The 24,654-nt window shown below is 40.5% G+C and overlaps 1 protein-coding gene across 3 annotated transcripts in view; it reads right to left on the bottom strand.

Moving 5' to 3' along the window:
* Positions 1-24,654, bottom strand: part of LOC101436104 (anoctamin-4) — a 336,425-nt gene that overhangs the window by 101,014 nt on the left and 210,757 nt on the right. For 2 of the 3 annotated variants that reach the window (XM_058308604.1, XM_058308606.1), the window contains 3 exons: positions 23,727-23,827; positions 20,987-21,031; positions 9,561-9,692 (listed from right to left, as the gene is read on the bottom strand). In XM_058308604.1, coding sequence (XP_058164587.1) covers positions 9,561-9,692; positions 20,987-21,031; positions 23,727-23,827 — 278 coding nt within the window. Of the gene's footprint in view, positions 1-9,560; positions 9,693-20,986; positions 21,129-23,726; positions 23,828-24,654 lie in introns of all 3 variants that reach the window. The other variant, XM_071219030.1, reaches the window with a different exon arrangement.

Raw genomic sequence — 24,654 nt, 5'->3', positions numbered from 1 at the left:
AGGAATTAAAATGTGTGCCGTGAGTTCAGTATCTTGGGGTCAATCATTAGTACTCATAACAGAATTTAGTGTCCTTAAAACCACTGATAGAGAAGATGGTCTATCCAATGGCAGAAATTAGGCCAAAAATAAATAAAATAAGTCAGGGGAAAATTCAATTTGAACACAGAGACTACAGTACAAACAACTGCATTTTTGACTTTTCATCTGGATGATCTGGTTTTAGAGCATTGAGATGAGAGAGCCTGACTCTGGAGCCCCAGCTCCATCCTCCAGCAGGACCACAATGCCAGCTCCGCCTTACTCCTTTCCTGTTTTGTTAGATCTTATTAACATTCTCTGAGTGCTACATGGTTCCTGCCCTCAAGTAGCTCCAAGTCTAATAGGGAGAGAAAGATGTGAGCAAATTGCAACTGGTCTTTTTATAATGTTCATTTCAAAGATGTATGTGGCACATGAGTAAAAATATTTTGTGTACAAAGAAATGGGTCAATGCTGGGTTATAGGTAGCATATATTTTCATAACAGACTTTGGCAAACTGGAAACATTATATATATAATACATATATATTCACACACATGAGTACATGCTCTCTCATGCCAATGGTGGCAATTGCTTTCTAACTGGTCCCCCTTGCTTACTACAATCTGGTCTCAACAGAGCAGTCAGCCAAAGTAGATACAACCCCAGATAGTGGTGCTCCTGAGGGTTAAGGAGACACCCAGGCCCTATGGTCATGGCAGATGGCTCTGTAGTTCAGTGCCTTGCCAGGGACCCTACTTTGGAATTTGTACTCCTGAGTGTGATGGAGTTGGACTCAGATGTGACCTCTCTACACATGCCTCTTCTGTCACTTTTACTGAACCTGAGGTTGGTGCTGGGGTTGGTGTATGCTCAGGAGACTTGAATCTCTGGCTGTCCATGTGTCAGCTGGGCCCTGAGCCTCAGCAGAGTTGCAACACCTACTCTCTGGTTTGTTGGACTTACCCAGGTCAGCTAACTGGAAGGTGAGGATGGTCAACCACTACACCAGGGAATAAAAGAGGGTCAACCACTACACCAGGGAATCAAGAGAGTCTATAACTAAAAGCAGGAGAATCCCATCCATCAGCCATGTGGGATCTAAACCTCCTCTCGATTTAGAGATGGAGTGGGCATCGCCATCCCAGGGTCTGCAGGATGGAGGAATAAAATATGGATTAGAGTAGACTTACTGGTATTCTACTATAGAATTATTGTGACTCTAGCAATGGAAGAAACTGTATCATTGATGTGGAGACAGTGGCCACGGGAGTTGCTAAGGGCAGGGAGAGGGAAAAGAGGTATGATATGGGGGCATTTTCGGGACTTGGAGTTGTTCTGAGTGATATAGCAGGGACAGATGCAGGACATTATATATCCTGCCATAACCCTCTGAATGGTTGATAAAGAGTGTAAACTACAATGTAAACTATAATCCATGCTGTGCAGCCGTATTCCAAAATGCACTCATCAAATGCAATGAATGTACCACAACGATGAAAGAGGTTGTTGATGTGGGAGGAGTGGGGTGGGGTGGGGAGTAGGGTATATGGGAACCTCTTATATTTTTAAATATAACATTTCATGTGATCTATGTATCTTTAAAAAAGGGGTGATAAACTTGTTACTTATATAAAGAAAAGTTAAGTTAGACCATATCATTCCTCTGTAGCAAACAAAGACCTTACAACAGCCCACAAGGGCATGCATGAGAGCTCCCTCTTACCTGTCAAGCTCATTAGTATAACCTTTCTCCTTGCCATTTCTGCTCCAGCCACAAGGAACTTCTTACTCTGCCCCAAACACACCCAGATGTGTGTTCCGATTAGGACTTTGCTCTAGCCATTCTCCCTCCCCAGAACGTGCTCCCTCCCGCTCTCACTTCCTTTTCCCATCACACCTTCTTGATAAGGCAACTCTAAAACCACTTATATTTTAAAAATGCAACCTGCATCCCTGCCCCCATGCCAGTACTCTCCACCCGCTTACCCTACACCTAGTTTTCTCTTTTCCATAGCATTGGTCACTTCCTAACTTGCTTGAAAATTTTTGGTGTTTTCCTCAGCACTATTGACATTTTGGGCCAGGAGCTCTTGGTTGTGAGTGGGAGGCTGTCCTGTGCCCCGGAGGATGCTGAGTGGCAGCCCTGGTCTCTACCCACTAGATGTCAATAGCACTGCCTCAGTGACAACCAAAAATGTTTCCTGACATTGTCAAATTAGCCCCTGTTGAAAACCACTGCTCTGATTCCTTTTGGGTCACCCCCAGCTGAAAGGTGAGTTCCAGCAGGGTAGCCTTTGCCTATGTGCTCACTGCTGATTCACAAGCACCAAGAACAACTGGCAGGGACTATGCGAAAGGAGAGAATACATATCTACACATATATACACACAACAGAGCATACCTTTCAGATTCTCTTATTAGGAACTGGACACTATTTAACTTTGCCTCACTTTTTAAGGCTTTTATAAAACTGAAGAAAATAATCGTAATGATAGAATAAAGAAAATATAGGCAGAACTATTTCTTTCTCTCTGTCTGTATCTAACATAAACACTTTCCTGAAAGGCAATTCAGAATTGACTTAACTTGGAAGAATATACTGTTTATCTCTTATAAAAAGTGATGTGCTTCTTTACTGCATTCCCTCTTGTCTACTCGCAGAAAACCTTTATAACCGGTATTGACCTTAAAAAAGAACTGCCTGCAGGTCTTTCCTGTTATTGCCATTTTAAGAATGAAGGGCAGTGACACTTCAGCAGTGCAGCATTCACAGGAGCTGAAGAGGAATGAACTAATTCTTAAACTGGCCTTGTCTGTCATAGTCATCAGATTTGACTAGAGGGAGTGGGGGGTCCTACAGTAGGGTGTCACGTGGTGAAAGAGAGTACAGCGATGGTTCTCAATGGTGTGTGTGTGAGGGGAACAGTGGGGGGTGTGAGTCTGCCCTTCCCACCACCAGGGGAAATTTGGCTACAGATAAGTAGTAGGTAGAGGCCAGGAATGATACTAAACATTCTACAACATACAGGACATCTCCCTACAACAAAGAGTTATCCAGTTCAAAATGTCAATAGTGTTGAGGCAGAAAAACCCTGCAGTAGAGCACAATGGTCAAGGGTATGGAAACTGGATTGCCCTCTGTAAGTTTGAATTTCTGCTCCATCCCTGAGACAGAGATTGCAAACATGTTTCCTTTTATTCCTGGTACACAGTCGGTCTACTTGTCCAGCATCTCTTTAGTTAGGGGTGCCATGTGATTGAGCTCTAGCCCATGGAATGTGGGTAGAAGTGCTGCCATCACTTTTAGGTCTGGCCCATAAAAACTTCCTTAAAATCATCCATCTCTCTTTTCCCTTTTCAGTCAGCCAGATGCAAGATGTAGGCAATAGCAGAGATACTGAACAGGAAGAGCCTGGGTACCAAAGGACTGTATGCAGCAGAGATTTACACTTCCTTACCCTGGGATGACCCATAGCGGATAGTGATGTAAGTGACAAATAAATTCTAGTGTGTTAAATCACTGAGATCTGTGAGCTGTTTAGGCAGGTGGCCTATCCTGACTAATACAACCATTTAGCACCTATGTGACTTACAGCAGCTTTCTTAATCTATATACCTCACTTTCCTCATCTGTAAAATGGTGATAATAGTTATAATACCTCCCTACCTTCCCATAGGGTTGTTGTAAGGATTAAAAGTAACAATCTTCTTTGCAGAAATGGAAAAGCCTATCATCAAATTTACATGGAAAGGTAAGGGCCCCAAATAGATAAGACCATCTTGAAAAAGAAGAATGAAGTTGCAAGACTCACACTTCCTGATCTTAAAACTAACTACAAAGTCACAGTAATCAAAATCATATGGTACTGGCACAAGGACAGACATGTAGACCAATGGAATCTAACTGATCTCAGAAATCAACCCTCACATTTATGACAAACTGATTTTTTTTTTTTGGAGGTATGGGGGCTGGGGCTTGAACCTGAGACTCATATGTGGGAAACTAGCACTCAGCTACTGTGCCACCTCAACTCCCCTGAGCTGGTTTTTCATTTGTTTGCTTGTTTTTGTTTTTTTGTTTGTTTGTTTGTTTTTAGAAGGCACCACAAACTGAACCTGGGAACTCCCATGTGGGAGGCAGATGCTCAACCCCTTGAGCCACATCTGCTTCATGACCAACTGATTTTTGACAAGAGGGCAAAGACCACTTGTCAAAATTGGCAAAGAATAGTCTCTTCAACAAATGGTGCTGGTAAAACGGGTCTCCATTTGCAAACAAAAGAAAGAGGATCCCTACCTCATACCATATACAAAAATCAACTCAAAATAAATCAAAGGCCTTAATATATGAGCTAGAACTATCAAACTCTTATAAGAGAACACAGGAAAGCATCTTCAGGACCTTGTGCCAGGCAATGCCTTCTTAGACTTTACACCCAAAGCTCAAGCAACAAAAGAAAAAATGCGTAAATGGGACCTCATCAAAATTAAAAACTTTTGTGCCTCAAACGATTTTATCATGAAAATAAAATGATGACCTACACAATGGGAGAAAATATTTGAAAACCACACATCCCATAAAGGTTTAACATCCAGAATATATAAAGTACTCCTTCAATTTAACATCAATAATACAAACAACCCAATTAAAAATGGGGCAAAAGACTTGAACAGACATTTCTCCAAAGAAGATAAATAAGTGGCCAGAAAACACATGAAAAGATGATCAACATCATTAGCTATCAGGGAAAAGCAAATCAAAACGACAATGAGATACCATTTTATACTCATTAGAATGGCTGCTATTAAAACAAACAAACAGAAAATAACAAGTATTAGAGAGGATGTCAAGAAATAGGAACCTTCATTCGTTGCTGGTGGCAATGTAAAATGGTGTAGCCACTATGAAAGACAGTTTGGCAGTTCCTCAGAAAGCTGTGCACAGAACTACTGTCTGACCAGGCAATCCCAATACTAGGTATACCAAAAGAATTGAAAGCAGGGATTCAAACGGATATTTACACACCGATGTTCATAGCAGCATTATTCACAATTTCCAAAAGATAGAGGCTACCCAAGTGCCCATCAATGAATGAACGAATAATAAAATGTGGTATATACATACAATGGAAACTTATTCAGTTGTAAAAAGGAATGAAGGACCTGATATATTCAACAACACAGATGAACCTTGAAGATATCATGTTGAGTGAAAAACGTCAGATACAACAGGACAAATACTATACGGTCTCACTGATTTGAAACAATTAGAATAAGCAAACTTATAAAGTCAGAATCTAGATATAGGTTACAAGGGATGGGGAGAGAATGGGAAGTTAAGGCTTAAAATGTACAGGGTTCCAACTTGGAATGATGGAAACATTTTGGTAATGGATGGTGGTGAATGTAGCACAACATTGAGAATGCGATTAACAGCACTGTATTATATATATGAATAAGATTAAAAGGGGATATGTTAGATTGTATATATGGTAAGAGAATAAAAAAATTTTAAAAATCCATAGAACTATACTATGCAGTGAATCCTAATTTAAACCATGGTCTTTAATTAATAGTACAATTATAAAACTGTGCTACCTTCAATTGCAACAGAAGTACCAATGCAATATATTGGGCAATGTATTGGAATCCTGTACTTCATGCATGATTGTTCTGAAAACCCACAACTCTAATAAAAAAATAAAAAGTGAAGTACTTAGAGTAGTATCTGGCACACAGTAGTTTTCTACTCGTAGGCCCAGCTTAGGTGACACCATAGAAAAGTGACCAAATGACATCATATATTGACAGATAGAGATGTGTACCCTTGTTTTCTTTTGTTGTTTGTCAAACACAGATAGTTTAAATAGAATGCAAGGCTATTTGCTTTCCAATCAGTTCTCAATTTTAGTATTTTGTACAATGTAGTTCAAATCACAAAGATTTATTCGATTATTCTGAATTGTCTTATTACTTTTATTCTTTCTATTCATTTAACAGGCAGATACTGACCATCTACTGTATACTAGGCATTGTGAAATGTGCTGGAGATACAATGGTGAGCAAAACCTGACGTGGCCTATGCCTCCATGGAACACACAGTTTCTCTGGAGAGATAATTATAAAATTTCAAGTGTGAAAAATGTTCTTTGTGAAAATTGTTCCTAAAAGGGGACATAGCAAAGAGACCTATCTTTGGAAGGGTCAGGAAATGCTTCCCTCTGAAGAGTCTGTGAAGCTGAGTTCTAAAGGATGAGTTAAGACTAAACTAGGTTAAGGGGGAAGGAATGGAAAGCAGATTGCAGGGGGGAAGCAGCATGTGCAAATGTCCGAGCTGGAGGACATTCACAAAACTGAGAAAGGCTGTGTGCATCTGGATAGGCACAAGTGAAGGCAAGGAGGCAGGGAAGCCAGATGAGGTTGCAGAGGAGTTGTGGGTATGGTTGGGCCCCCCAAATTTTTGGTTTATTCTAAGATTTTTAAACAAGGCAAAGTGATACAGTTAGATGTACATTTTGAAAACATCATTCTGTATGTACTTGAGAAAATAGATTGGAGGTGGGCCACAGTAGATCCAGGGAGATCTGTTAGGCTATTTCTGGAGTTCAGAAGTGGATAATGGTGACAAAGATGAAGAGAAGTTGCTGGATTCAAGAGACATTTCAGATGTAAAATCAATGCTCTTAGAAATGGATTAGATATGGGAAATAGAGTTGAGGCAGTGTCAAGAAGGCTTCCAGACTCTGGGTTTAGCAGCTTGTGCTGTTTACTGAGATAGGGACACTGGAGGTGGACCATGTTTGAGGAGAAGATGTCCTGAATTTGGTTTTAGAAGACTTTGTAATGACCTAACTTCACATCCTCTGTATTCTTTATACACTTTTCTACTATTTTCATTTGTAGCTATTTCTTTTGTTCATTTAATAAATCATTATTCAGTACAGGTCAAGTGATTAAAAATGGGTAAGTCAAACAGTTTTTCAAAGAGCAACCATAGGGATTTTTTTCTTCTTCCTCTAATTGCATCAGACAATCTTTTCCAACTTGACAGGCAGCCGTCTTCAAGTTTTACTTTTACACATCAAAGGAATGTTCCCTGTGTGACTTGACAAATTTCAAAGAGAAAGAAATCCCCGCTTCCCACAACATATAAGATATTTATTTAATTTTTCACCTCCCATTTACATGACAGAACTGCCTAAACTATTCTTTTGGTCCCACTGAAGTCTGTTTCTTAGGTTTGCCGCATTTCTGCTGTCCCTCTGCTTTTTCCTTCTAGTTCTCTTGCCCTAAAACATCTTATGTCATCTACCCAATATCACTCTCTTTTTTCAAGCAATCAGCCAGGTCCTCCTCAAGCACTTCATCTCATGCTATGCCTTACATTGCCCTCTCTCCTTCGTTACCTTCCCATCTTTACCTACCTGGGCCTACCTTATCCTTCAAGACCCAACTCAACCATTTTCTTATTGTTCCTCATTACTTACCGAACTTCTACCCCCCAAATTTGGAGAACCGACATTCCCTCTTTTAAGTTACCCCTACCATATTGTTTACAATTATTTAAAATGGCATCTTCACGAGGCTGGGGTAAGGACTGCACATTATTTATCTTTAAATGCTCTATATCCAAACACTGGCAAGAAGTGGCTATCGATTTAATGACTCCTGAATTAATCAATTATTCTATGACTCAATACTTAAGCATTTCAAAAAGGGATTCTCAAATACATGAGATTGATAGCAGAATACCCATATTCCACATGCTATCATCCCTCATTTTTATGTATTTAAAATTATTTCTTAAATATATGATTCTTGGTTCCAGTCCTCAAGAATCCTGATGGGTGCCCCAGGTGCTTCTGACTTTGAGAACCATGCTAAGAAACTTTGTTCTAAAGAGAGAACATCAGGAAACACAACCAGCATGTCCAGAGGAGTGGTGGGAAACCTTTCTCTTCCATTTGTCTGTATCCTTTTAAAGTAAAACAAAACCCCAGAGCACATTCCACATAATTCACTGATTCATTCATCTACCTGTTCATCTATCCACCTTCCCATCCACCTATCCATCCAAAATTTTTTGAGCTCCTCCTGTACTGCATTAGATTCTCTCTCAGTCAGGTGAGAAGCAAAAGGAAAATCTGCATGTAAACCAGACTCCAGAAGAATACAAAAAACAATCACTTGTCTAAAATTCAAGATGGACAATATAGACATGGCAAGGGTTTAAATTAAGAGTGGGAACGTTAGCTTTCACGCATATTATTCTCTTAAGAAAACATGCATAGGTCCTGAATGCTGAATTAACATTAAGTTGCCCTCTTATTTCCCATGAATGATTTAACTAAGATTTTGAGGCCCAGCTGTGGTTTCACATCTTCCGTGACCCTTTTAAAGAGAACATGGCTGAGTTGGCATCACTCTGATCCTTAAGGACCCAAAGTTTGGCTATTTCAGAGGCTTACTGCATTGCTTCCCTTGCATTACTGTGATCTTAGTGAGCATTATACATTTTGATGTGGAGTATCTGTTCTTTGATTTTTCTTCTCTCCTTTGCCCTCTAGGGCTCCATAGACTTTAAATGATTTTCTGTAGCTGAAATATGACCCCCACCACCACCACCTTGCACTCCCTGCAACTGTATGGCAACTCTCATTCAGAGTTTATTTTTTTTTCAAAATCGACAGCATATATATATATTTTTTTAATCTGCCACCCCTTTGCTCCTCTTAGGTAAGCCATTTTTCTCTACTGCTGCTGCAGGGAGTGCCAGGAATTCCTGAAGCCCTGCTGCAAGTCTGATTTGGGCCCCTTTTTAGAGGCTGTTTTTCCCTTGTTGTTTACAGTCTTTGGTATTCTCTTCTCTTGTACCACCCACGCTGCTGTCCAGCCATTATTTCTTGTCATCTCAGGAGCATTGCAGTAAATTCTCTACCACTTTTGTAATTCCTCACAGGCTCAATTACTTAACTCCATGTATCAAAAGTGACAAACTACTGCTCGGAGATAGTCTGACAGATGAGCCTGCAAAAGGGCTGGTAGGTCATGTGGCTTTTCCTGGGCTGACTTGCTGAAGAAAGAGGAACCGAGATGTGAGCTGAGTTAAAAACAAAAAACAAACCAGAAACAAAACAAAAACAAACAAAACACAACACCTCCCTTTTCAATAGGGAGAGCAGACTACTTCCCCAGTCTACTGGCTGCCTGCAGACAAGCCTTGGGGGAGCTGAGTGCCTTGAGTGGACAGAGCCACAAGACAGAAAGAGCCGGGGTCTGGAATTGCCATGGAGAAGGCTGGTCACCTACCACACAGAAGAACGGTAGTTCTCTTGCCTTAAATTGCTGAGCTGTAGGTATGTTTGTTTCAGTAGCTCACACACCCTGTTTAATATAAAAGGAATCTGGACACCCACAGGACTTTAGGGGAGAAGGGCACTAGCCTGATCCTTCCACATGCCAAGGAGGCAAAGCCGTGCAGGAAGACTCCACCACAGCTGCACATCCTTAACGAGACAAAGGCTTTAACACTCACTGATGGATCCTTTGCTGGCTGAAAGGGGCAGTGTAGCAGTCATTCTCCTCCAGGTCTGGCAGTGTCTCCTTGTCCAGCCTCATTGGCTTCTTAGGTAACCATCTCCGAAACCTGCTTATTTGTTTATCGATCCTGTGATACATGAAAGGCAAAACCAAAGGGTAGAGCATGTCAGCATTGCCCTGAAGGAAGTCGCCACAGAGTGGTCATTTTGACACCACATACTCAAAGGCACCCTCATTGCACTCGCGATGTCCCCATTTTACAGATAAAAGACCTGAGGCTCAGAAAGAGGAGTACGATCATACAGGGAAGAGGAGAGCTGGAGCTCAGCTGCATTTCACCAAGCAGCCTCAACGCTATTGTCTATAAAATTGCCACGATTTATATGTCCACCCACATGCCAATAAATGACCAATAAGTAGCAAGACTAGAAGGCTCTGGAAAGAAGTTGACATTCCCTTTAGCAAGGCAGCAGAGACCTTAACTTCTTACATTCGGGAGGTCCTGGAAACTAATTTTGTGCTTGGAAAATCTCCCCATCTGAGTTTGGGGAAGAGCTCTAGCTGTAGCTGACTTTGGGAAGGGGGTAGTGGGGGCTCCAGCACACCCAGTGGATAGTGCACAGAGCCTGCCACCATGAATTCTTTTCAGGGTCTCACCTTCCCTGAGCAGCCTCTCAGCAGACCATGAGCTCTTTAGCTGCCACTGCTTTCTTTTCAGCTGACCCCATGTTCTCATGGTGCTGGGATGTCACACGCACACATATCACTCGAGCCAGGGCACGCAATGGGGCCAACTCAAACAACAGCATCCTAAAAGTGGGTTCCAAGCCACAGTTTCCTCCCTGTTTTCCCTGCCCCTCAGAATTCTGAAAGACATCTGGCTTCCAAGGAAACAGATCTCCAGTTGTTCACAGCAAGCCACTAGAAGCAAAACATACACTGGCCGTTAAAGTGATTCTGCTACCTCAGGTACCTATGACACTAAAAAAGATTTCCCTAAGAGCTGATATCAAACGGCATAAGAGCTGATATCAAACGGCATCTCTGTAAGGTGGACTGAGCAGGGATCATTCCCGTTTTACACATGGCAAAAGAGACCCATGAGGAGTGATTATCCAGTCCAAATCACAGCCAGTAAATAGAGCCAGGGTCAAAATGCTCTTGATTTTAGGGATTGCCCTGCAAAAAGTAGCTGATAGCAGGAATCTCCACTTACGGGCTGTAGAAGGAATAAATTCCTCTGGAGGAGAAAAAAAATCGAATGCTTTCTAAGTCTATTAACTGAGAACACACCAACTTTGTTTTTCTTCCAGCTTTTAAAACTATTTACATAGCAATTTATCCTTTTCAGTGAAACTCCCAGCTGAAGGAAATATTTTTTTATATAATCAACCAACTCCAAAGTGACAAACAATGTCCTCCTCTTTTACCACCTCCTCAATTCTCAGCACTGTTCCAGCCTTGCCATGACCTGGTCTCAGCCTGGCTGTTGTCCCTGCCTCTCACACTGTCCCTGAGCAGCCCCTCAGTGGACAGCAAGCTCATTACCTGGTTCTCAGCATACAGAGACTCTTACAACTGCTCTAGGACCCTTCTCTCAAAGACCACAACAGAGAGGTAAAGATTTACCCAAGGTCATACTTCCAGAAAGCAATAGTAGATTGGAAGGCTCAAAGCCCAAGAAGGGTGTTGAAGACAAGAGGGGAAAAAGTTCCCATCTCTTCCATCCTTCAACCGCCTGAGATGACCAGCTTCAGAGAGGCAGTACGATATGGTGGATGAGAAGACGAACTCGGGCTGTACTCTGCAAATAGCAGCAGGATGACCCTGGGTAAGTTATTTAACTTTGTTGTGCTTCAGTTTCCTTATCTGTAAAATGGGCATGATAATGACATCCAATTCAAAGGGTTGTTGTGAGGATTAACTGATTAATATCCATTTAAAGTCTCCACAGCAGTATCTGGCACACCATAAGCATCGGCTATTATTACTATCATCTTTTTCTTTTTTTCGAAAATTAGAATTTGCACAATCAGCTTGCCTTTCAACCTTTTTTGTATTTTTGCTTTTTAAATAATTGGATTTACTGGCAAACGTGTCCAAGTTCAATGACTGAGTCCTTAAATGGAGTCATAAATTGGACTTCGTAGGTGAACCTGATGGCCTTCCCTTTGACTTTTGACTTTATTTTGCTTGATTGCCTTAAAACTCATTCAGGCAAGAGGACATTGGCTGGAAGTTCTTTTTAAAATTTTTTTTTAAATTAAATATTAGAGCTTTTACCTCCTACACATCTCCAGTCTGCAGTGCTAATCGGATTACACTGTGCAAAGTTCACATTCTCACAGAATCTAGGCTCTGCGTGCAATGACTATGAATTAAATCCAGCTGGGTACAGTGCTTGGCATACCCATGGATAAAAACACATAAAGCTGTAAAAAATCAAGCATAAATGCTCTATGAGATAAAATGGCAGCTTTTAGCAACCAGCCTGTGGCACCACAATTTAAATGAAATGTGGAGATGGTGAAGAGAGAACAGGCCAGGGTAATGAAACATGATTAATTAATTAAAATAGGAGAAGCAAAAGAACTGAAAGTAAAGTGAGGGAAGGCTGCTTGGCATGGTGGAAAGCAGCTGGAATTTAAAATTGAATGCCTGGGTTTTAGGCCTGGCTGGGTTGTTTATCAGCTGTGTGACCTTCCACAGATCACTCACCTTTCTGAGATTTATTTTCCAGTGTTCTAAGATGGGGTAATAGTAACAGGAAATAATAACAGCCATTTTAAAACCCTCACAGGTTTGTTAGGAGACTAGTGAAAGGTGGTGTATATGACATGCTTTGGAGAAGCGGCCAGGCAGATAGCAAGGATTATTAATAAGTTCTTAAGGACAAAGAAGGCTAAGGTAAAAGTGATGGAAAACAGGAACTAGGCTTTTGAAACATTATAGTGGAAGAAAGACATTGGAAAGAGTATCACCTAAATTAAACTGCTGAGACAATAACTGGGAGTGAAGGCTGGAGGACATGGATTGGCCTTCACTGGGGCAGCCGGAGCAGAAGCAGGTAAACTAAATATGGCTTATCTAGGTTTTAACTGGATGCATGCCATGTGCTCTTCACAATGACAGGAATAAATACATGGCCAGCAGGTTTAGTCCTCTCATGACAGAAAGAATAGCCTTCCAAAGATGACTGTACCCTAAATCCCCAGATGCTGTGAATATATTAAGCTATGCAGCAAAAGGGACTTTGCAGCTGTAAGTGAGGTTATGGACCTTATAATAGGGAGAGTAGCCTGGATTACATGCCTGGGATAAATTCAATCACATGCACCCTTTAAAAGCAGAGCAATATTTCTGGCTAGAGGTAGGAGAGATGAGGTAAAAGGGAGGTCACAGAAATCCACAGTGTGAAAAGGACTAGACCTGCCACTGCTGCTTGAAGATGGAGGGGGCCATGAGCCAGGGAATACGAGGCTAGAAAGACCCTTGGCCAGTAGCCAGCCAAGAAACAGAGACCTCAGTCCTACGAGTGTGTTGCCCTGGATTGTGCCAGTGACCTGAAGGAACCTCAGAGCCTCCAGACTGGAGTCCAGCCCAGCCAGCACCTGGATTTCAGCCTTGTGAGACTGGAGCATAGAAACCCATGGAAACCCTGGATCTATGGAATTGTGAGACAGTACCATTGCATTGTTTTAAGCTGCTACATTTGTGATAATTTGTTACTGCAGCAATAGGAAGGGAAGACTCCTTTTACAACAGTCCTGGTCTTATCCTCCCCCCTCTTAAGACATGGTCTTGGCTGGCCAGGAACCTCCTGTGCTAGGGCTGACATTCCACAAGCTGCTACCACCTCCCAGGAAAATGGCTCTGGGAACAAGAGTCCATTTCTCTAAAGGCAGGATGATGGCTGCTCCCCTGGGTTGCTGTTCCACAAACACATCCCTTTCTCCAAAATGTGCCACTCAGACATCCATGAAGATCCCCTGAGCCCCATAAAGGTAAAGCACAGTGCCAAAACCACTGGGGTAGAGAGTGGGAGACTTGAGTTGAATTTTTGGTTCTGCCATCGTATATTGGTATGGCCTGGGATGAGCCTTGTTCCTCAGAGAACCTGAATTTCCTTGTCTCTAAACTGGTGATCCACCAGATGCTGTTTGGATACTCTTATGTTGTTGGTAGTTTGGGCAATAATATTTTGGCTATAGCATTCCAAATGGACTCGAGTTAACGGAGAGCTTCCCCTTTTACAACATATAATGAGTAATGTTTAGTATAGAATGATGGGGAAGCGGACTTGGCCCAGTGGATAGGGCATCTGTCTACCACATGGGAGGTCTGTGGTTCAAACCCCGGGCCTCCTTGACCCGTGTGGAGCTGGCCCATGCGCAGTGCTGATGCCGCAAGGAGTGCCATGTCACGCAGGGGTGTCCCCACGTAGGGGAGCCCCACGCGCAAGGAGTGCGCCCCATAAGGAGAGTCACCCAGCGTGAAAGAAGGTTCAGCTTGCCCAGGAATGGTGCTGCACACACGGAGAGCTGGCACACAAGATGACGCAACAAAAAGAAACACAGTTTCCTGTGCTGCTGACAACAACAGAAGCAGACAAAGAAGAACATGCAGCAAATGGACACAGAGAGCAGACAATGGGGGGGTTGGCGGGGCGAGGAAGGGGAGAGGAAAAAAATACTAAAAAAAAAAGTATAGAATGATGGACTTTGGAGTCAGCCAGGGTGGATTCATATCCCAGATGCAGAGCTTGCATCTGAGATAGTGGGCAAGGGACTAAATCTCCCTGAGCTAACACTATTTGTCACATAGGACAGTGGTGAAGACTAAAGGAGAAATGAATATCCAGCACTTGCATAATTCCTAGGACATATAAAGTGCTCAATTAAGTAGTGATTTCTAGGATGAAGAAAATGATGATGGCAATGATGATGAACTGATTTTCACTTATATATCGAGATCTGTGCTCCCATGATGCAATAGATAAACATCCCTAAATGTGCAGACATGAAATTTATTTAGAAATGTACAAGCTGAGAAAACAGCTCATCAGAAAGCACCCCACTCACCACTTCAATATAAGAGTGGTTACCTAATACATTTTGCACTGAAAGAGAAAAGAAAAGATAAAATGTTGGCTTAATGATTTAACATTGATTTTAGTTGGAGACATTGTCACTTTGTTTCAGGCCTGCCATTTAGTGAGTAAAATATGTTCCACAGGCAAATCAATATAGAGATGGATGGTTCATTTGGGCATTTCTGGCCTTGACTTGTCAAGTTAATATCTGGACTAAAAGATGAGTTACTTTTATGAAATGTTCTGACATTAACTTCAGAGTGTCCCTAAAATGCTGGTTCACGGCAGGTGAGACTGCAGGTGGCTGGCAAGGATTGGCAGTGAAGCAAGGAAATGGGCACAGCCTTGCCAGCTCTGCCACACTGTCCCTGTGGGCCATGGGAAAGTTCTGATTCACCTCTTTGACCCTAGGCTCTCTCAGCTTTAGAGGGGGAGATAATCAATGGCCCCTTACAGCGATGAAAATGAAAGAAAAGGGCACTTGTGGAGTATTCACTCCCAACATGCTAACCCGTCAGTAGGCCTTTAGAAGTAAGAATATTGAGGGTGCGCCCTGGGGAAGCAGAGGTCAAGGTCCTTCTCCTTGAGCCACTAACAACCCAGGAGGGCAGTCACCTTAATTAGACTGAATTAAAAGAAACAGGCAAACTTCAGAGACACCTGTTCCCCCCCAGACCAGAATATTATATAACAGCATCATGTTTCTACCAGCTAAAATAGATTTTCCAGAATGATAAGCCCAGAGGTCACCTACAGAATATTTTACTTATTTATTATAATTTTTTTAAATGGAGGCTTCACACAGCCCTACGCTGCAGTAAACGAGGCCGTCCTGGACTGATATCAGACAATAGGAGGTTCGGATTTCTTTTTCCTCTTCTTAAAGCCAGCTTCTCCTTGGATGGGAGTTAGGGATCTTTGGAAGCTAACGTGATCTTTTAAGGTCACGGGGGGCTATTTGGGGCACAGCCTATCACTGAGGAGTCAAAAGGTTTTGTAACGTTTACATATATTAATATTTTAAAATGGGGATGGAAATATACAAGCTGCTTGTCATTTTGCCTGTGTGCTCATCTGATAAGATTATAACTGCCCTGAATGTCTAATGTAGAAGTGAACACCATTCACTCTGCCGAGCTTCCCTAACGTCAAGCAGGATGTGCCCACCTGGGTGGGGTGAGGAGTGAGGGGCAGGCATTTTATAGTAAGACTTCAGCTACAAGCCACCCACAATAATCAGATTTGTTACTCTGTAATCACATCTTCTACAGATTTTATTTGTATTATTTTGTTAAGGCAAAAGGGGGGGGCAAGAGAAAGATCATACATTTCCCAATTTTATTGGGTAGGTAATGTATAACGCCTGTATACCTGCCCAAAGATAAGCATCAAGACGGCATTTCCTAGACCAAGTACATCGATGAAAAGAGCATTTACTCCTAAAATACGTGTTTGAACTATACAAGTGTGTTTTACAGGATTCAGGTGACTTTTAAAATAAAGATACTTGTGAAAAGATGTGTATCGCCTCTGCCTCCTCAGAAAATTTATAGTTTTAAATTCATTTCTCTTATCCTTAAAGGAGAAAGGTTTGTGTCAGGGCTGCTTTGCTGTATTAATGAAATTAAATATAATTTACATGGGTAAAATTTAAAGCCAAATTACATATCCATATTTAGCATGAAATGAGTATTTCAGAATATTGAAAGTCAATGTTTTATTCCTGGTATGCTACCTGGAGGACAAGTTGTAGAGATGCCCTTCAATCTGGAATATCAGGGCAGGGTAACAAAGATATAGCTGCTCTTCATCGCCTGAATCGGTCTATTCTGAAGAGAAACAATCAAACAGTTATAGTAGAGGAAAATTTTCTAACTGCATTTTAAAATTTACAACTGGACCCTGGGCTTCAGAAAATGACAAAATCACAGGGACGCCCTGCACTTAATTCTATGTGGAAAGCAACAAAGCCTATTTGAGGAGGCCATTCTGAACCAAGGTGTCATACAGCCATAGTTAGCATTTATTTTTTCTTTATTTTGGCCCAGAATCTTCTAGTACCTTCCAGTGCCTAAATTCTTCTTCAGTTGTAATCCGTACACTTGAAGCAGCATTGACTTTTTCAGGCCAAAGATTCAGAAACAAGGATTCTCAAGCTCTAATTCTTTCAAACCCTCTCTCCTACAGACACAGGGAACAAGAAATGGAGTCACATGTTCATGGTCTCCTCCGCTTCTCTCCTCTTGGCTCGTGTTCCTAATCCCAACCCTTCTTTCTCCTCTCCTCTACCATGATATTATCAGGGGAGTAGAGAACCCTCCCTGTCTCTCATTCCTCAGGATTTCATCAGTCTCTGGCCAGGTGTGTTTTGGTTTCCATGATCCTCTACTCTGTAGTGTGGTTCTCAAAACTTGGTCCCAGACCAACAGTAGAAGTATTTGGGATCTTGATAGAAATGAAAATTCTAGGGCCCCACCGAGCCCTACCGAATCAAAGATTCTGCGGGTGGGCTCAGCAATCTGTGTTTGATCAAGTCTTCCAAAGGAACCTGAACACACTAAAGTGGGAAAGCCACCACTCCACAGAGAATGCCATCATGGAGATTACCAACAACTTCTAAATATTCAAATTTGATTCTTATTGCTTATATTTCATCAGATGCTGCAGAGCATTCCTCTTTATGGGAACTCATTCCCTGGCACCTGAGATGCTGAACTCTCTTAGGTTCCCTCCTGCTTCTCAGATGTTTCTTTTCAATCCCCATCCCAACCTCCTGTCCCCGAAACATATATTTTTCCCAAGGAATTGCCACTGGCTTTCTTCTCTTCATTCTTTACATCCTTTCCCTGGGATAGTTCATTCAGTCAATGGCTAAAGTCTTGACTTCTATGCTTTTGACTCCCAAATTCGGTTCTTTAGCTTTACTTCTCACTTCAACTGCATTGCCATCATTTCCAAAGGCCTCCAGGACACCAACATCTCAAAGGTCTCTATGTGTTACAATCTAGCATTATTAAAACAAAAATCGTCTTTTACACCAAACCTGTATCTCTTCTGGATTCCCATTCTTCTGTTATCTTCAACAATATTTTCCCAATCCCTTAGGCATGAAAACCTCTTTCTCCCTGACTCCTAATTTCAAAATAGCTACTAAGTGCTAAATCCACTTGCCTGTAACTTCGCCATCTTTCCCAGATACTTTGCTATTTTGCTCTGTAGGTTATTTTTTTTTTCTGTTAAGGGGAAAGAACTATGATCAAAGAGTGAGAGCTACAGAGAGAAAGATGAAGGCTTATTTTAAGGAAGAACTTTTTAACAGAGCTGTCCATAGACAGGTTATAGAATCCTCAGTTTTCAGAGATGTACAAAGAGGGGCTGTCTACCATGTATCAGAGAATCTGTAGCAAAGGTTTAAGTATCTGATGAGTGGTTGGACTTGATGACATTTGATATCCCATCCAGTCTTTAACAGTCTCTGGTTCTTTCATCACTGTTTTCTTTTAAACCCTCATTACCCACACCTCTCCATTATTTGAACAAATGTTTCAATCCCAAGCTTGTGTCTGATACCTTGTATATATCTGACGTTTTTCACAAAGAAAACTCCATATACAATCTCCAATGTATATGGAGATTAATTCATTCACTCACTCCACCTACTACATACTAGGTATTGGAAATATAGACTTGAATGAACCAGCCTTGCCTTCAAATACTGTCCAAGTGGTGAGACAAACCTCTACCTCATACATTATAGCACAGGATGATGGGAGCATAGAGTGCCAACAAGAGAACAGAGAAGAGGCATCATCAAACCTGGCCAAAAGTTCCAAACATGTGGGTGGAATTTTGAAGACTGTGTAGGAGTTCTCTAGATGAATGTTTCACCCCCTCATCTAATCAGTCTCTCAGTTCCTACAGATAATGCCCCATGAATACCTCTAGATGAATAAAATAACCTAGAAGGTTATTTCTAGAAGGATCATTAAACACAAAGGCACATAGGCCTGAGTGAGTATAATGTGTCTGGGAACCATGAGTAGTTCAGTATGGATGGAGCAAGTGGGAGGGTAGAGAAGGGTCAAGACAATTTATAAAGAGCTGTCCTTCAAACCAAAGGCTTTTAACTTTATTTTGAGCACTATGGGATAGCAACCATGTAGCATAATCAGATTTAATTCTTAGGAAGATGATTAAAGGAGAGTTTGGTAGGGGGTCAGAACAAAGTAGGAATATAAATTGATGTCAAACAGGCAAGAGGTGGTGATGGTGGGAATGGAAAGCCAAGTATGGATTCTAGAGGTATTCATGGGGCATTATCTGTAGGAACTGAGAGACTGATTAGATGAGGGGGTGAAACATTCAGAAGTGTCCCTGGCTTTTAAATTAGGTAACTGGATGGGTAGTGGAGCAGGGCTTATTTAGGGAATATTACTGGAGAAAATGACTACCTGGCAAATAAAATCAGGACAAAGTTAGTGAACTAGTCTCTAGAGGACAGAAGAAAGGAGAGACTAGAGAAGATGGAGAACAAGTTCAGAAATAGGAAATAGAAGGTATGCAAAGACATAAAGTTATTACAAATATTACACACAATAGTCACTAGTTGATACCACTTGTTGAACATCTACTACATAGTAGGTATAATGCTAGGAATATTCCATCTCTAAACCTCAAATCAACCCCATGGGGTAAGAATCAGTATCCTCATTTCACATATAAGGAAAACCTAGCTTCAAAGATGTGAAGGAACTTGCCCCAAATCATCCAGTGCCAAGATCCGAACCCAGCCCTTATGATTCTTATGGATATGCCTTTTCCCACCATACTGACTTTATTGAATCGAGGCTGCCTGGGACATTTGGACAGGAGTAAAACTACCCTCCACCCCCATTCTTTTTATTGTCTGGAATATATTGCATTCAATAGGCTGAAGCAATATCATGCACAGACATATTTCCACAGCATTATCAAAGTTGGGGAGTCTTCTCTTCACCTTGTCATGCTTCTCTCAGGTCTTATTTGATTTGCATTTTCATTCACTCCATCTAGAGTTAGTCAAATCCCTTAATTAGAAGGTGGAGAGGGATCTCTTATACATGCCAGTGGTTTTAAAAGTGTGGCCCCAGTAGCATCAGCATTACCTAGGAACTTAAAGAAATAAAATTCTTTGGTTATACCCTAGACCTACTGGGGCCCAGCAATCTGTGTTTTAACAAGCAAGTATTTTAACAGCCCAAATGATTATGATGCTGGCTAAAGTTTGAAAACTATTGAAAGATACTGCTATAGGCTAAAGTGCTGAATCAGGCTTTTATAGAAGGTCATTATATGATAAAGAAATAATCTAAGGGGAATCCAAGTGACATTTCTACTGCCTTATGAAAGAGGAACTGCTATTAAGGGTATTGCGAGGGAAAATCTGGAAATCACAACATCTTAGTTTCTTTGGATGCCAATGCTCACACCATACTTTGTTGAGCACATGTGCATTTGAGTAAACCCACTAAAATGTATAAATTATTCTTTGACTTATCACACAACATCGCATATAAACAGACTGAACATAAATTCTAAAATCTTATAGAACTGAGATAACTAGGATTTTCAGAGAAATCCAATGGTTTTCCAGTTTAACCATCAACTTACTGGATATATGAGACCAATCAAGATTTTGAAATTAGTTTCACCAATGATCACAACAGAATCAACCAAAAAACTCTCAGAGAACAGCAAGGAGAAAAACACTTTGGAAGGATACAAATAAATGTAATCCACATCTAGTGGGGCCAGTTTTTGTTTTTGTTTTAATAACAAAGAGGGTAGGATTGGCTCTTGAGTGTGGTAATATATTTATCTCATATATCTGCAAACTTTGTTAAGAAAATATTAAAAATACAGGAAGGTTCTGCCCATGGAAATCCAGCAGTCAGTAGTTTTGTAAGAGGATGACTGTCTTCACTTCAAGCTTCAAGGTCCATACAGAGGAGAGAGGAATTTATGTGAAAAAAAGTAACATTCAGGCCAAAGATGCTCCAAATGTCTGGGTTTCATGGTAATTTGTCTAACAGAATGGCCTAACAAACCAACATCCCCGACATGCCTGCAGATGAACTGCATATTCCAAGTGTGGAGAAGTCACTGAGAAGACTCTGAGAGGGACATTTCTTTGCTCCTGAAAACAGGCTACCCTGAAAATAGCTAGGTTTTGAAATGGCAGCCAGTTTTCCCATGAGACAAAGGCCCATCTTCCCCAGCTCATAGATCCTTGGACTGTAGAAAGGCCAACAGACCAAACAAACGCCATTGTCACAGAGCATGCTACTGACCTGCTCATAAACTTGTACCGGCGGGGCAGGTAATAGATTTTTCTCCTGGAAGAACAGCAAAAATGAAGCCAGTCGAGAAGAAAACCCATCGTCAGTTACAGTTTGAACTAGCAAGGAAGGAAAGGAGATTGAAGATAGAAGCCTGTAAGAGGTGAAGAAGAAAAAACTAAAGAGAGATTAACAGTGAGAAATGTAGTGGGAACACACAGGGCATGCATTTTTGTCATGATATTTTAAGAAACAGTTTCAATTGACATTTCTTCCTTTCTACCTTACCATAATTTTTTTCATGGTTGCTCCTCACCTACAATACATGTAGAGAGTGACTACATAGGTGAATTAAACAGGGAAAACCAAGGAATTTTGGGAAATTAAAAATAATCAGACTTAACAAGGATCTGTCATATTGCTGTATAACCGCATAAATATTAAAAATGCAATTCTGAGTGTAGATTGAGTGGAGAGCACATGTCTGATGCTTTATTAAAATACAATCTCCTTTTCCACTTTTGGGTTTCATCCAATGGAGTAGCAATGAAACTGATTTATATGTGTTCTGAACTATAGTGGGCCATCTTGCTTTTGGAAAATGGGAAGTTGACATCTCACAACTTTTAAAAAAAAATATTTCTGAAAACTTAAAAAATATCCATGGACATACAGGTATTTAAGAAGAAGGTATTTATTGGCAATTTACCACAGTAAGCCTATTCCTCAATTGCCTTTTGAACATTGTAGAAATAAAAATCCAAGTAGACTAAACCAAATTCTAAATTCAGAAGTACAGTCTACAGAAGATAATCAATACTCTGCATTCATTGGGGCTTTTAAACTCAGCTAATTTGGTGTTTGTACATTGTGTTGAATTGCCACAGGGGAAGAATTCCTCCTTTGTACATGCAGGTATCTTCTAAAACTATTAATAGTTATTTGTCCGAAATTATAAACAAGATGATAGTATAAATTTTAAATGTGTCATAGTACAACAAGTAAAGCTATGCTTAGGTAAAATCACATCAATATTAATGAGGCCAATTAGTGGCACACATTAATATTTTCTCCTAAAATTATGGTCCTGCAAGAATTCCTAGATTTAAAAAGATTACTATTTACAGTTATCATGGAGGCAGCACTTTTCTGCTATGTCGTGGGCATGTGGAAATGTTATCTATGGTGTAGAGAGGCCCTTCTGATATGAAATCTTCCAGGTACTAAGGGAACTTGCTTTCCCTTATGATTGCTCCTGTCTCCATAGTTGGCTTGGGTTTTTTGCTAGAGAAGGGTGTTTTTCTGGCAGAAGGTCTTATGATATTTCTACTGGTTTGTGGTATCAATTTCAGTAAGTTGTACTACCTTAGTTTTATCAAAAGTCTGTTTTTGGCTGGGAAATATTGGTCTGATATATGGTTCTATGAAAGTATACTCTGTAGTGGTTTCTTTTACGTTGGGTTCTTATGTATGATGCCAGGCTAATTCATATTAGCTATTAAATTATTAATATGTTTTAACTAATTATAATAAATTTCAAAGGAAATTAAATTGATATTCTTTCTATTTCCAAATGTTAATATATATTTTTAAAATATCCTCAAGTTTTCAGATTTCCTTTCTACGATTTAAAATACAAAAATACAAAATAATATCAGAACTATGTTGATCTATGTTGAGACTTTTACCTCAAGGCAAACAGATGGTAGAAATCCCAACTTCTGTTTTTACTTGATATTAGGCCATAAAGGCCAATAAACAAAGACAATAGGACACACCAGGGAGATACAGTAGAGGCCTATGAAAGGAAATTGCCCTTTTCTAAATGTGTAGCTAGCCCTTCTTGGGTTTTATGAATGTTAAGCCTATATTTATCTGTATAACTTTCCCCAACTCTTTAAGAATTGACACCAGTTTGCTTACCTCCTGCTTTTGACCTGGTCTTTCTAACAATGATTGCAAAGTCAAAGTATTAAATCCTTTAGTCCTTTTGGAACTGTCCATGGTACTAAAATTTCCCCACCTCCTTTAGGAGATCCTAGTCTCTCTTTCCCCCCACCATATCTTGGAATTTATAATATCCGGTTTTATACTCCATTGTGTTTATATCTAGCAAATGAAGATAGATTTTCTTTGATCCATAATAAAAATATTCACTGTAAGATAAAGGTAAAATAATCATTTAAAAAAACTAAGTAATCCACACCAAATATTTTCTTTTCTCTTGCAATAAATATCAATTTTATGTTTGCACAGTATTTATGACCTGACTTTAATATTATTTAAACAGGTTACTTTTAAAAGTAGTTATATTTTCATGAAATGTCTTAAATTTGTTTCTATGGAACCAGGATTTTTAGTGCTTTTCTGGATCCATCCCTAAATGCTGGCCTTGGAAGGGACCATGGACTTCTTGTGCCACTGAGGTCCATAGTCTGACTTTTCAAAGCAGCAGTACACAGGGCTTCTAAGAATGACACCCTTAGGAAATGAAAATGCTGCTTGGAAAATGCTTCTTACTCACAGGCACTTGAAATACCTCTCTTTAATGGCTGAATTAGTCAGAGAATTTCACAAAAATCTAGGAAATCATATTGGCTATGAAGACTTATTTGCATTTTTTAAACATTTGAAGGATTTTCTTCTCTAATAGCTTTCCAGATTGCATTTTCAGTTTTATTTGTTCTGAGAGAACAGCACATTAGGCTTACAGTGAAGCAACAGAAAGTGGGAAAAAATACATTACACCTACCTGAAAGGCATTCTTACATTCATTTGTTCTGCATATCTTCCAAGGACTTCCCATGGGGCATGTAACTTCACAAAGATAATGTCACTATTTATTAGAGAAGACTGAAACAGAAAAAAGAAACTAAATTGAAAAATATATCCAAGACTCCTATGATTTAAATTGAGCTGGAACTTACAAAGTGTGACTGATTCAGCAACAGGCTGGGCCCGTACATTTGTACGCACATATTTACTTAACAAATATCCCACTGTGAACAAGCCACTGGAGATCCAGGTGTGAACAAGACAGACATAAATGGAACTTACATTTTTGCAAAATTATAAAAAAAAAAGGTAGGCAAAAACAAGTAAAAAAGAGAGGGATAAAAGGATAGAAGTGGTCACAGAAGAACACACAGTGAATGGACACAGAGAGCAGAGAACTGGGGGGGGGGGGGAGGAAATAAATTCAGAGAGTGACAAGTGCTAAGAAAATTATAAGGTAATAAATGAAAGAGTTATAGGGAGGGAAGCATACACTACACTCTGAGTAAGAGGCAAGGTGACTATATTATGCAATTTTATCTGCCAAGGTGACATTGAGCTGAGACCTAAATGAGAAGGAGCCACCTAGTTAAAGAGCACTGATAAGTGTTCCAGATGTAAAGGCCATTGGTTAGGAAATTGCTTGATGTATTTAAGGCACATGGAAAAGAGAAGAGTTGACATGAGATGAGGCTGGAAAGGTGAGTAGGAGCCAGAGTGCGGAAGACTTTATGGGCCACAACAAGATGGCAGGATTTTATTCTGGGAACACTGGAAAGCCACTTTGATTTAGGCTTTAAAAGATCACTCTAACTACTGTAAGGGAGAGCTACAGTGAAATCAGAGAAAGAGAGAAGCTCTTACAATCATCCAGGAAAAAGCAAACATTAGTGATGGTGGAGATG

Source organism: Dasypus novemcinctus, chromosome 12, assembly GCF_030445035.2.
Source record: "Dasypus novemcinctus isolate mDasNov1 chromosome 12, mDasNov1.1.hap2, whole genome shotgun sequence".
NCBI lineage: Eukaryota > Metazoa > Chordata > Mammalia > Cingulata > Dasypodidae > Dasypus > Dasypus novemcinctus.
Note: the sequence above shows the minus strand (reverse complement) of the source record. Positions and strands in the feature narration are given on the sequence as shown.